This window comes from Theropithecus gelada, chromosome 1 (assembly GCF_003255815.1).
Source record: "Theropithecus gelada isolate Dixy chromosome 1, Tgel_1.0, whole genome shotgun sequence".
In the NCBI taxonomy this organism is placed as follows: Eukaryota; Metazoa; Chordata; class Mammalia; order Primates; family Cercopithecidae; genus Theropithecus; species Theropithecus gelada.
This window is the reverse complement of record NC_037668.1, coordinates 185558188-185571090: the sequence shown is the minus strand read 5'-3', so window position 1 is coordinate 185571090 and position 12903 is coordinate 185558188. Positions and strand designations below refer to the sequence as shown.

The window sequence follows — 12903 nt, the reverse complement described above, 5'->3', positions numbered from 1 at the left end:
AATTCAAATTCTTCTGCTTTCAAAAACTCTGCAACTCAGAGAAGTTCTCAGCATCAGTAGCTGGTTATGTTACTATTTAAGTATTATTAATTATTTTTATTTTTCTGAGACAGAGTCTCGCAGTGTTGCCCAGGCTGGAGTGCAGTGGCCTGATTTTGGCTCACTGCAGCCTTAGCCTCCCAGGTTCAATCAATTCTCCTGCCTCAGCTTCCAGAGTAGCTGGGATTACATGTGTGTACCACCACATCTGGCTAATTTTTGTATTTTTAGTAGAGACAAGGTTTCACCATGTTGGCCAGGCCGGTCTTGAACCTCAGGTGAACCACCTGGCTTGGCCTCCCAGAGTGCTGGGATTACAGGTGTGAGCCACACCTGGCCAGCAATTATTTTATTAGATAAATATTACAATAACTTTATAATATTTCAAGAAAGTAAAACTTTAAGCATGTTACTTAAAACTAAGCTTAGTTTTAGACATTTATTTCAGAGAAAGATCATAAGTTTTTGGAAAGTATTATTTATAATCATTAAGTCTTACCTGAGGATTCCAACCTGGATCTAGTTTTTTAACTACTGCAATATATTCCTGCATTGCTTGGCTGGGGCTTGAATCACCAAGTGCTTTCCATGCTTCCCTACAATATGGAATATCCAAAATGGCCTGTCATTATGCAAATAACACAAATAGCATTTTTCTTATTATTATTAAAAAAAATTGCACGCACATTTCAAGGGTCTCGGAATATAGAGATAATAAGTTATGGATACAGAAGTTCTGTCTTTTTGCATTTACATTGGTCTACAGCTATACAGACCTTATTGCCCTACCTAAGAAGCCTTTTCAGACATTTTTTTTTTTCCTAATCACCCTCCCCTATGAAATTTTAAAAACACAGATACACTGCATATCTATTAAATTTTGGAAAACCACAAACCACTGTAATCTAAGATTTTATAACTTCCTCAAACCAATTTTCACCCCTATTGCAGATGTATGCTCCACAGACTAATACAGATTATTATCATAAATTAACTGTGCTTATGGGATTTTGGTCATACAGAAACTAATCATCACATAAAAAACAATATTCCCAAGGAAAATGCATCAAACTTCTTACTAAGATACAAGAAATCCACCTTCCCTTTCTGCTCTTACCTCATCTATAAGTTACTAGTAACTGATCCTGGGAACTCAGTCTGGGACTTCAAAAGTCAGGGATGGTGAGGGCAGAAACAAGAACACTGGCCAGGCGCGGTGGCTCATGCCTGTAATCCCAGCACTTTGGGAGGCCGAGGCAGGTAGAACGCCTGAGGTCAGGAGTTTGAGACCAGCCTGGCCAACATGGTGAAACCCCATCTCTACTAAAAATACAAAAATTAGCCGGGCATGGTGGTGTGTGCCTGTAGTCCAGCTACTCTGGAGGCCGAGGCAGGAGAACTGCTTGAACCTGGGAAGCAGAGGTTGCAGTAAGCTGAGATGGTACCACCGCACTCCAGCCTGGGCAACAGAGCAAAATTCTGTCTCAAAAAAAAAAAGCAAAAAGCAAAAACAACAACTAAAAAACACTAATGAGTAAGTTAGGGACTTCCTACAATATAAATGGCAAAAGCAACATTTTAGTCCTGAGCTTCCTTTTGAATCATTTTTTTTTCCCCACCCTCTGCAGGCTGCCAGGACAGGCCTCCTTCTTGGTTTTTCCCTGCCAATTCTTTCTAATTCCAACGAGGGTTTCTCGATTTCCCTGATTTGCTGTCAAACAGAACTCAATCTCACATTTTTTTCACTACCTTCCTGCTTCTGTGATGAATATAACATCTTTCTGAGGTTTTCTAAATTTATTTTCACTGAATTCCTTGAGAATTACTTGTATGTATCATAACACTTCATCCCTAAATAGATCAGCCTACACAAACTCAGAAAATTTATCAATACTATTATATAATACAGAGGCCATACATTCAGATTTTCCTGACTGTCCCAATAACGTCCTTTATGGCTTTCTTCTCCCACACCAGGAACCAATCAAGATCCACACACAGGATTGAGTTTCATGTATCGTCAGCTTTTTTGTCTTCCATATTGTTGGTATTTTTTAAGAGTCCAACTGTTTTATAAAATATCTCCCAATTTGAATTTGTCTAATTGTTTCCTTACCTACATAGTGTTCTTGCCAGAAATGATTCATCATAATTAGAATTGGGTTAAATTATTTCAGCTGAGTAATATATAGGTGACATGCCCTTTTCAACGCATCACACTGGGGGCACGTGATGTCAGTCTGCCCCATCATCAATAAGATTCATGGCTTGGTAACGGCAGTATCTGTCAGGTTTCTCCCTCATAATTAAAAAGTAAATGGTGGGTCAGCCTGTAACCCATGGTTTTGCTCCCCAATAGTTTTTCACCTAGCATTTTAACAACAGTTTTCCTCAATAGTTTTTTCTCCAATAGTTCCAGAATATTTTGTCATCTAATATCTTGCCTAAACAATTATTATGGTGGCTATAAAATCTAAATTTTTTAAATTGCTAAAAACAATGGAGAAACAGGTAAAGCACAGAAAAAAAATGAAGCTATAAAATTTCATAAATTATGACAAAAAACTCACTGTAAACGTTAACATCAGGTATTCTTTAGAACAGTAATAAAATGCCAGAGAACTGTTGGTTATCATCAACCAAAAAACTTGTGCAAAAATATAATCAATGCACTGCTTCCTTCACTGAGACTGTCCTATATAAAAAAATATCAGCTGAACTAAACAGTGTGGGTAGTGACATAAGTTATTTACATCTGGGTTCAAGCTCTGTACCTCCTTACAGCTGGGTAACAAACGGTTGGCAGGCAGGAAATGTATCCAGGGGACCAGATTTTATGTGGGACTGCTCTAGAATATAAAGTCAGAACCCGTATTTTATCACTTCCTCTCTCTATAACCATATTTTATTTTTTTTTCTTTTTTAACTCTACCTTCTAACCTTCTTTTAATTCCAGGGCTGATGCTCCAAAGCCTTCCCTTCTATTACTAAGATTCCCAGTTGTATGCAATTTCTTTTTTCACTTCGACAAGGTAAGAGAAGACAAGGTCTCATAAATGACAAGAGGGAACTTCTGGATTATAAGTTTAAAAAGTTTGCAAAAGTATACTCTTTTTTTATGTATTCAGAGAAAAAGAGAAGTTAGTATCTGGTTTTGGCTTTCACTGAACTTTTCCCTTCTTCCCAAGAGTACTGTAAGCTGTTATTTACTGTGGCATGGGTGGGGCAAGGAACACAAGAGTAGCAAGAGACAGGGAGATGAAACTGGGACAGGGAAGAAGGATGAAAAATGGGGATGTATCCTGCTGTTCGGCCCTTCCCATCATTCTGGCCTTCTTTCAAAAATCCCTCCAGAGGGGAGAAGCAGTGATCCATTAGGGGCTGAATGACAGGAAAGGAAAATCTCAAGCAATAGCTCTCATGGTTACTCTCTTACGTATTAAAATGTGAGGCATGTATGTCTGTTGTGAACCACTTATATTCCAACATGCTAGCCTAAGAATCCTTCAGGAGACTTAGCTAAAAGTAGATTTCTTTAATCTCTCTCCCAATTGCCTGTTATTAGTACAGTCTACAGCAGAGAGAGATTAATATAAAAATAATTCTTTAATCAGCTCACTGCTTTCTAATTCCTAAACACCTAAACCATTTCCAACAACCTCATTAAAGGTTCCAAGAATTTCTTACCATTTTTGCTTTCCTTCAAAATCAAAGAAGCTTGGTTTAGGAGTATTGCAATTTCCAACTTTGACCTAAATGAGGGAAGGAAAATCAAGAACTTATTTTTCAAAGAAACGTCTGGAAAACTTTTCCTTTTCAAATGTATTATGTATATTTAGTAACCATAGGTTGGAATATATTTGCACCTATATGGAACAGCAAAATTTAACATTCTTTGCAAAAGCAAACAAAAAACCCAAACAGAATCAAACATTGCATACAGGCTACTTTGGCTTACTGCATAAAACAACTATTATCTAATATTGTAATACAGAAAAACTGTGATAAATGGTTGCATTTCGAAGTCAGTAGACTATTTACATAAGACAAGTTATCAATATACATTATATACTCTTTATTACCATGTATAAAGAATTTTTTAACACAGAATAAGGTTTAGAATTCATAATTTATCAGAATTCATAACACTATTTCTTCATGCTGATTCTCGTAACTCTATTGGGAAAAGGTGTACTACTTTTAAAATGCCCTATTAAGAAACTCATCAATATAAATTTGGATGCCAAAAGCCATGCAGAAAAATTTCAGGGGTTCTCAACAATACAATTCTATTTTTCTACAACAGTCTTATCATCTTTTGTTTGTGGTCAATACTTAATTTTAATCCGCAAATGACATTTATAGTTAAACTGTACAGTGAATATTTTCATTGAGAATAAGCATAAACAAGTGCAGAATTCACTATACAGGCCCTGATTCCCACTGCCAGAAGTCATCTTCCTTCCTTAGAGCATTTACTCTATATATCTTTTATGGTACTTTTCACTTTTTCTACCATTTGTTAGAAAGTTTTGTGTAAAGTCTCATTTTTCTATTAGAATAGAGCCTGTAACTGTTCTTAACTCATCCACAGCACCTATCTACTTCTCAGGGATTTTCCCACTATCTCCCATTACTCTTCCACACTTGAATTCTGGTAAAATCTAACTGATGCCTTCATCTAACCAGAATGATCTACTGACTGCCTTAGGGATTCCTAGTTCAGGGTTTTGCTTGTCACTCCACTCACCTGAAACGCCTTTTCTTCTTTCCTCAGCTTTTAAGATGCTGCACGACCTTCCAGTTCTACTCAAATTTCAGATTCTTTTTTTTTTTTTTTTTTTTTGAGACGGAGTCTCGCTGTGTCGCCCAGGCTGGAGTGCAGTGGCCAGATCTCAGCTCACTGCAAGCTCCGCCTCCCGGGTTTTTTTTTTTTACGCCATTCTCCTGCCTCAGCCTCCCGAGTAGCCGGGACTACAGGCGCCCGCCACCTCGCCCGGCTAGTTTTTCATATTTTTTAGTAGAGACGGGGTTTCACCGTGTTAGCCAGGATGGTCTCGAACTCCTGACCTCGTGATCCGCCCGTCTCGGCCTCCCAAAGTGCTGGGATTACAGGCTTGAGCCACCGCGCCCGGCCTCAAATTTCAGATTCTAAGAACTCTTTCAGTCTACAATGATCTCATCTACCTCTGAATTCATAACAATTACCACCTCTATCATTTGCTTAGCAATTAATCGCATGGCCCTCTGCTGTTATTAAAATGTATACTTACATAGAAGCAGCCCTGTTATGATGCAACAGAGAGAAGAAAGGGTAAGAAGGAGCCACATTTCTTGAACAATCACCATAGACCAAACACTTCACATATTTTATCTTGAATGGGCCAAAAAATAATCCTGCTAGGTATGCCATTACAAACTCATTTTATAAATGAAGATAGAGAAGCTCAGGAGGGTTGTCTCAGTTCACACATTAGTATATTCTTTAATTAGTAGTCTGGATTTAAATCCAAGAGTGTTTGACTCCAAAGTTCAATACCCCTTTACTACATTATTCTGTCTTAAATGATAGAGTCTGGGATTCAATTCTGGACTCTCTAAAATCACATGAACTACCAGACGGTTAGAAATATTAAATGAGATAAATTATACAAACTTCAAGACATCATAAAAATAGCAGTTATAACTATTTTTGTTTTTTATCCAGACACCATCCAGTGGCAGAAACAAATGCCAATAGTTCTCCTCCATTTCTCCTGTAGTAACAGAAGTCTCAGCTGGACACATGATCATCTAGCTAAACATTACACATGGCCATCCAACTTCTGCCTAGGTTCTGGGGACTGGATGTGTGGAAGAGTGATACAAATACCTTCCTTAAAAAGAAAAGGAGTTTGTCTTCCCCTTTCCCTTTGCCCTGGATATGATATACATGTGGTGATGGTAAGCCACCTCTGACCATGAAAAAGGAACTTAAGGCAGCAGTTTTCAAATTTTTTAGTCTTATAATCCCTTTATATTCTCAAGATCCTAAAGAGCCATCATTTATATGAGTTATATCTATCAATATTTACCATATTAGAAATTAAAACTGGGACATTTAAAAAATGTGTATTAGCTCATTTAAAAATAATAAATCCATTAGATGTTAACATAAATAACATTTTATGCAAAATAACTACATATTCTAAAAAAATTAGTGAGAAAAATAGCACTGTTTTACATTTCTTAATTTTTTTAATGTCTCGCTTAGAAGCCAGTTGCATTTGCATATCTACTGCTGCATCCAATCTACTGCAATATGTTGTTTTGGTTGAAGTATATGAAGAAAATTCAGCTTCACGCAGATATGTTGTTAGAAAAGAGAGAAGTATTTTAGCAGCATTTTGAGATAGTTGTAGATATTCTTCTTTGATACTATGCCAAAACCTAACAGATGGTAGTTTCAGGTCAGTTGCAATGAGGAATCTGAACTCATATCAATGAATTTTTCATACTGTTAACACTGAAATCCATTGGTCTGACTTGCACTTTGAAAGGCATCTTTTATCAACACATGATTTGTAACATCATTCCATGAAATATTTAGAAAATATGGTTTACTGAGTTACACAGACTTTTCAAATGTTGACACATTTCATGATATAATAGCAAACGTTCACATTCATGACTGTCACCACTTATCTCATCAAAAAAAGTTTTTAAGTACTGGGAAGCTGTCAAGCTCACGGTGGCAGATACAGATTTTCCAAACTTCTCATTTTCACTTGAAAGCTCAAATGTTATTACTGGCAACAAATACTTTGAGTTGTTTTCCTTGAAGTGACAGGCTTATTTCATTCATTTTCAAGAAACTACCTGCCAAATACCCAAATTTGAGTAGGTATAATTATCTGTGAGTTGTTCTGTTAAGTAAAAATGGAAAAAAGTATATAGTTCATTTGCAACTCAGAAATTACACAAGTGCTTTTCCTCAAAATAGTTAACATAATTCAGTATGCAGCAGAAGTACTTTGTGTGTACTTCCCATCTCATCACACAAAATTTAAGACTTGACTCAAGGGTTAATATTTAATAAAGTAGTATTAAGGCACGACGGTTCATGTCTGTAATATTAGCACTTTGGAAGGCCTAGGCGGGCGGATCACCTGAGATCAGGAGACCAGCCTGGTCAACCATGGCCAACATGGTGAAACCCCATCTCTACTAAAAATACAAAAATTAGTCGGGCGCGGTGAGAGACACCTGTAATCACAGCTACCCAGGAAGCTGAGGCAAAAGAATCATTTGAATCTAGGAGGCAGAAGTTGCAGTGAGCCCAGATCACGCCACTGCATTCCAGCCTGGATGACAGACCAAAACTCCGTCTCAAAAAAAAAAAAAAAAAGTATTATTAAATAGTATCTCATGAAGTCAACAGGAATTCACAAATTTTCATTACTCTCCAGTTTTCACAGCTGTCAATTAGCTATCTTTAGGAGGGAGAGTGTAGGCTGATGTAGAGAGCGACCAAAAAACTGTTCATTCATTTGATTTTGTTGAAACTTTATTGAAAGATTATTTTGAAGCCATAGGCTTATCTGAGACTAATAAAGCTATGACGCTAAGTAAATTTAGAGTTCTCCCTGAGAAAATAAGGTTCATATCTTAGCTTATTTATTATCTTCCTGCCAACAACCTCATCCAGCCTACAAAATAGGCTGCTATTCTGAATACAAAATGTTATTTTATGATAAATTTTGATACAATATGCAGAAATGATATTGGACTTTCAACTTTATTATTCTATCAAAGATGCTATTCTTAATGTTATCTCAGAATTTTGTCAAAAATAAAATATTTAGGAGACTGATGAAAACAGTGGCCCAGTGTCGTATCTAAGCAAGCATATTATTTCCTAATAATGCAGAATTTTATTTGCAGATACAGAATATCTCTGAACACCCTAAAGTCAAGTTCTTGAAAGGATGAGGCACATTCCTCCTTCATATTATCTGAATGAAGTGAGTATACCTGAGATAGAATGGTTCCCAAGTTGATAGGTTACTACAGTTCACTCATGACTTAGAAATAGAATACTGAATAATGACGACACCGATATCAATAAATAAAGATACGTCCTAGAAGAAAAAAGAATATTTTCTAGGGAATTTGGGGAAAGTTAGTCTCATACTGCCCAGAGAATCATCAGACATATTACAGGTCCTAATACGATTCTCGATAAGTATTTGTTAAATAATCAAAAGTTTCACTCTAATGTTATTAGGACAAAGTATAATAAATGACCAAAGAGAAAACATATATCAAGAACTTTTCCCAGAAAGCTAATTCCAAGTCCAACTTGGAGGTAATTTTCATTCAACACTATAATTTATACCGTTTGTTCCTAGAGCTTTATCTCTCAGGTCAATGTTTAACTGACATTCATAATAATGAACATCAACCTTCAAAACAAGGTTCATCTCTACTCAGTATATCCAGTTTAAGAACACAGTGGGGCTGGGCATGGGGGATCATGTCTGTAATAACAGTACTTCGGGAGGCTTAAGCAGGAGGATCCACTTGAAGCCAGAAGCTGAAGGCTGCAGTGAGCTATGAGTGTGTAACTGCCCTCCAGCCTGAGCAACGGAACAAGATCCCATCTCTAAAAAAAATTTTTTAGTTAAAAAAAAAAAAAGGAGGCCGGGCGCGGTGGCTCAAGCCTGTAATCCCAGCACTTTGGGAGGCCGAGGCGGGTGGATCACGAGGTCAGGAGATCGAGACCATCCTGGCTAACATGGTGAAACCCCGTCTCTACTAAAAATACAAAAAACTAGCCGGGCGTGGTGGCGGGCGCCTGTAGTCCCAGCTACTCGGAGGCTGAGGCGGGAGAATGGCGTGAACCCGGGAGGCGGAGCTTGCAGTGAGCCGAGATCGCGCCACTGCACTCCAGCCTGGGCCACACAGCGAGACTCCGTCTCAAAAAAAAAAAAAAAAAAGGAATACAGCAGGCCTCTCCCCCAACTTATTTTTCCTTTAACAAATACAGGGGAAAATATGTAACTATGTCAAGAGGCAAAAAGAAAAAAAGGTTATACATTTTTAATAAAACAAAATAGGCTATTATCCAGAATTTCATTTCCTCCAGTGTTCCAAAGAGCTGTAATTTTCCTGAACTGTTATTTAACTCTTGTCAGCAATTTTTCAGGTGTGTTCAAACCTAGATTCCTCAAGTACTTTGTAAGTCTCTCAAAAGCAAATGTCGGCCGGGCACGGTGGCTCACGCCTGTAATCCCAGTACTTTAGGAAGCCAAGGCAGGCAGATCACCTGAGGTCAGGAGTTCAAGACCAACCTGGTGAACATAATGAAACCCTGTCTCTTCTAAATATACAAAAAATTAGCCGGGCATGGTGGCGGGCACCTGTAATCCCAGCTACTTGGGAGGCTGGGACAGGAGAATTGCTTGAATCCGGGAGGCCGAGTGAACCAAGATCTAGCCACTGCACTCCAGCCTGGGCAACAGAAACGAAACTCCGTCTCAAAAAAAAAAAAAAAAAAAAAAAAACCCAAGGGTCAGCCAGCAAAATGGCCCATGCCTGAAATCCCAGCACTTTGGGGAGGAGGGCCGGCGGACCGGAGTGTAAAAACAGCCCGGGAAAAGTGGGAAAACCCAAACTCTCTGTGGGAAAAAAAAAAAAAAAAAAAAAAATTGTGAGTGTCATGTTTTTCCTTCTCTGCAGGCATTATATCCAAGTGTCTCGCACATAAAAGCTGCTGAACAAATATATGTTGCTTATGACAAAGCAATTATTTCCCTTCTGGTACCTAACCAATGTCAACCTGAATTATAAATTAACATGTCTATACATCTCCCTATTTCCAGGTAAAGTTCACAGCCTTAGACTGAGTCAGGAGCTACAATCCAGTTCTGACTGATATATCTGTATGACCCTAGGCAAGCTGCCTACTCTCCGTGGCCTTCAGTTTCCTTTTCTGTAAAAGAAGGGCATTATTTCATCTGGTGTTCATAGCTCTCAAATTTTTAGATTGTATCAAACGGAAAAGAGACATATTCAACGAAAACATAAGTCAAAGATATTGAGGATTTTATAAAAATTACAAAAGTTGCAATACTGTATTTTGCATTGCATCACATTATTATTATTATTATTTTTTTTTTGAGGCGGAGTTTCGCTCTCGTTGCCCAGGCTGGAGTGCAATGGCGCGCAATCTCGGCTCACCGCAACCTCCGCCTCCCCGGTTCAAGCGATTCTCCTGCCTCAGCCTCCTGAGTAGCTGGGATTAGAGGCATGCGCCACCACGCCTGGGTAATTTAGTAGAGACGGGGTTTCTCCATGTTGGTCAGGCTGGTCTCCAACTCCTGACATCAGGTGATCCGCCCGCCTCGGCCTCCCAAAGTGGTGGGATTACAGGCGTGAGACATTGCGCTCAGCCCTGAATCACATTATTACAATCCTATTATATTCTTGGATCTCAATATAGTTTAATTAACTTTACCATGTTTACTTCCATGTGGCCCTTTGGAAAGAGTAAATGAATGATAAATCTTATTTTATCCTCATTTTGTAAAGGTTCTTAAGCTGGTAAAATGCAAGATCACTGCATAGGTCAGAGAAAAAAAACAGAAAAACAGTGTCCAGTGCCCAGCTAAATAAATATCACTCCTAGGAAAGCAAACATCTTTTCCACGTTCAGGATGATGCTCCGTATCTTTCTCCCCCATCCACCCTTTCCCTGCTACTTTACCTGTTTGTACCTGGCATACAGATACAGAAGCTGCTCCCTGCTGGCCACCTGAATTAGGCCTTGCAGGTGCGCGGCAGCCTTCTCAAACAGCTCGGCCAGGCAACTGGACTCCTCGATCTCAGGGCTATGGGGGAACTCCACCTCCCCGGAGTCGTCCCCTGAGCTCAGCTCTCCACCGCTGTCGCCGGTGGTGGCCCCCGCGGGCAGGAATGATGAAGCCATGTCTCCTTGCTCGCTCCGTCCCTCTGCGTCCGGTGTGTCCTCCTTGGATCGGGTGTAAGGCCGGTTTGGAGGCCTGGCCCACCAGTCTGGGTCCCGAGCCTGAGCTCCAGTCGGACCCAAGCTCAGTCGGGGCGCGCTCCCTCACGTAACCCTGCTCCCTGCCCGCTTCTACTCCCTGGGGGTGCAGAGCAGGCTTCCCGACCCTCTGCCGCTCTGCCCAGTCGATCCGGTCTCCTCCGGCTTCCCTCCGGCCAACAGCTCGCTAGTGCTCGCCTGAGGCCCCTCCAACGGAACGAGGGTCGAGGGCCAGGGAGGCGCGGGCGGGCGAGCGCGGGGAGCGGCTGGCTACGGGCCGTGGGGGCGGGGCGGCATGCGTGCCGGCGGCGTGAGCTTTTGTGGGGCCTGCTCTGCGCCGGCGGGGAAGCGTGGGAGACGCTACGCTGGACGCCTTTCCCTGCCAGAGGAAAGAAAGTGTCGTCAGCTGTTTGGGCGTCTCTTAATCGTTTCGCTGAAATTAGCAGTCCCGAACTCCGGAGCCCGGCACTGGCACGGGCCCCCGGGGGTGGGGGAAGGAGGCCGTCTGTGTGGTAGTGTAGCGGTGAGAGCGGAGTCGCGGGAAACGCGGGGCTGAGGACTAAGGTTCCGCCTGCCCCGGATTGTGCGCCTCAAGCGCCCCCAAACAGCCCTGCACGCGGATCTGTTGCGTGCGCGTTGAGCTCTGTGTTGAATAATGGAAAACTGCAAGATGGGGCTGTGCCGCCGTACCGTGTGACTGATGAGTGGAATCACTCTGCGTGTTTCGCTCTCCACACTTTCGGATTCCGCACCTCTCCGGGCCCTGATAATAGGGTTTGGGGGGTGCGGGGCGCGCCTTAGCCCAGTTCTCATGCCGAGCTGTGCATTTGACACTGTGGTTTGTAGACACTATGAAGTGAAACCGGAAGTACGCCCAGAGGAACGTACAAAACTATTTTTTTTTAACTATAACATTATGAGTGGTTATGTCCTAAATGTTAAACACAACGCACTATATATTCATTTAGTACTCAAACAATGTAATAAGCACTATAAAGGTACAAAGGAAGTGTTATAAAGAGTGGTTATTGACTGGGGTTAGGCTTGTGACGGGTGGACAGATGGCTGGACAGGATGAGGAATCTATGAGAGAACACAGGAAGGTGAGAAAGCTTGCATCAGGATTCAACAAACATTACTTAAGTCTGCAGAAAATTCCGCTGTTAGTGTCAGGCCTCTGAGCCCAAGCCAAGCCATCACATCCCCTGTGACTTGCGTGTCCGCATCCCCTGTGACTTGCACGTATGCGCCCAGATGGCCTGAAGTAACTGAAGAATCACAAAAGTGAAAATGCCCTGTCCCGCCTTAGCTGATGACATTCCACCACAAAAGAAGTGAAAATGGCCAGTCCTTGCCTTAAGCGATGACATTATCTTGTGCCTGGCTCACCCTGGCTCAAAAAGTTCCCCCACTGAGCACCTTGTGACTCCCACTCCTGCCCGCCAGAGAACAACCCCCCTTTGACTGGAATTTTCCTTTACCTACCCAAATCCTATAAAACGGCCCCACACTTATCTCCCTTTGCTGACTCTCTTTTCGGACTCAGCCCACCTGAACCCAGGTGAAATAAACAGCCATGTTGCTCATACAAAGCCTGTTTGGTGGTCTCTTCACACAGACGTGCATGACATTTAGTCCTGCTGTCAAGGTGCTCACAATCCAGTCAAAGGGATGTTTAATGACCAAATTCTTGCGATTAAAAAGTGATTAAGAATAATGTATATAATGTATTGAGGACTTGATCCTTACAACGTAAGGTAGGTACTCTTATTTTAGACATAGGAAATCAGCACAGAGTGGTTAACTTGTCAAAGGATGCA

The 12903-nt window shown here is 41.0% G+C and overlaps 1 protein-coding gene across 1 annotated transcript in view; it reads right to left on the bottom strand.

Annotated features, from left to right (window-relative positions):
• Positions 1–11701, bottom strand: part of ACBD6 (acyl-CoA binding domain containing 6) — a 208926-nt gene extending 197225 nt beyond the window's left edge. The window contains exons 1-3 of the mRNA XM_025364516.1: positions 10787–11701; positions 3727–3791; positions 539–635 (exon numbers count right to left, since the gene is read on the bottom strand). Of these exons, the coding sequence (XP_025220301.1) occupies positions 539–635; positions 3727–3791; positions 10787–11008 (384 nt within the window). The 5' untranslated portion in view covers positions 11009–11701. The remainder of the gene's footprint in view (positions 1–538; positions 636–3726; positions 3792–10786) is intronic.
• Between the last annotated feature and the right edge of the window lie 1202 nt (positions 11702–12903).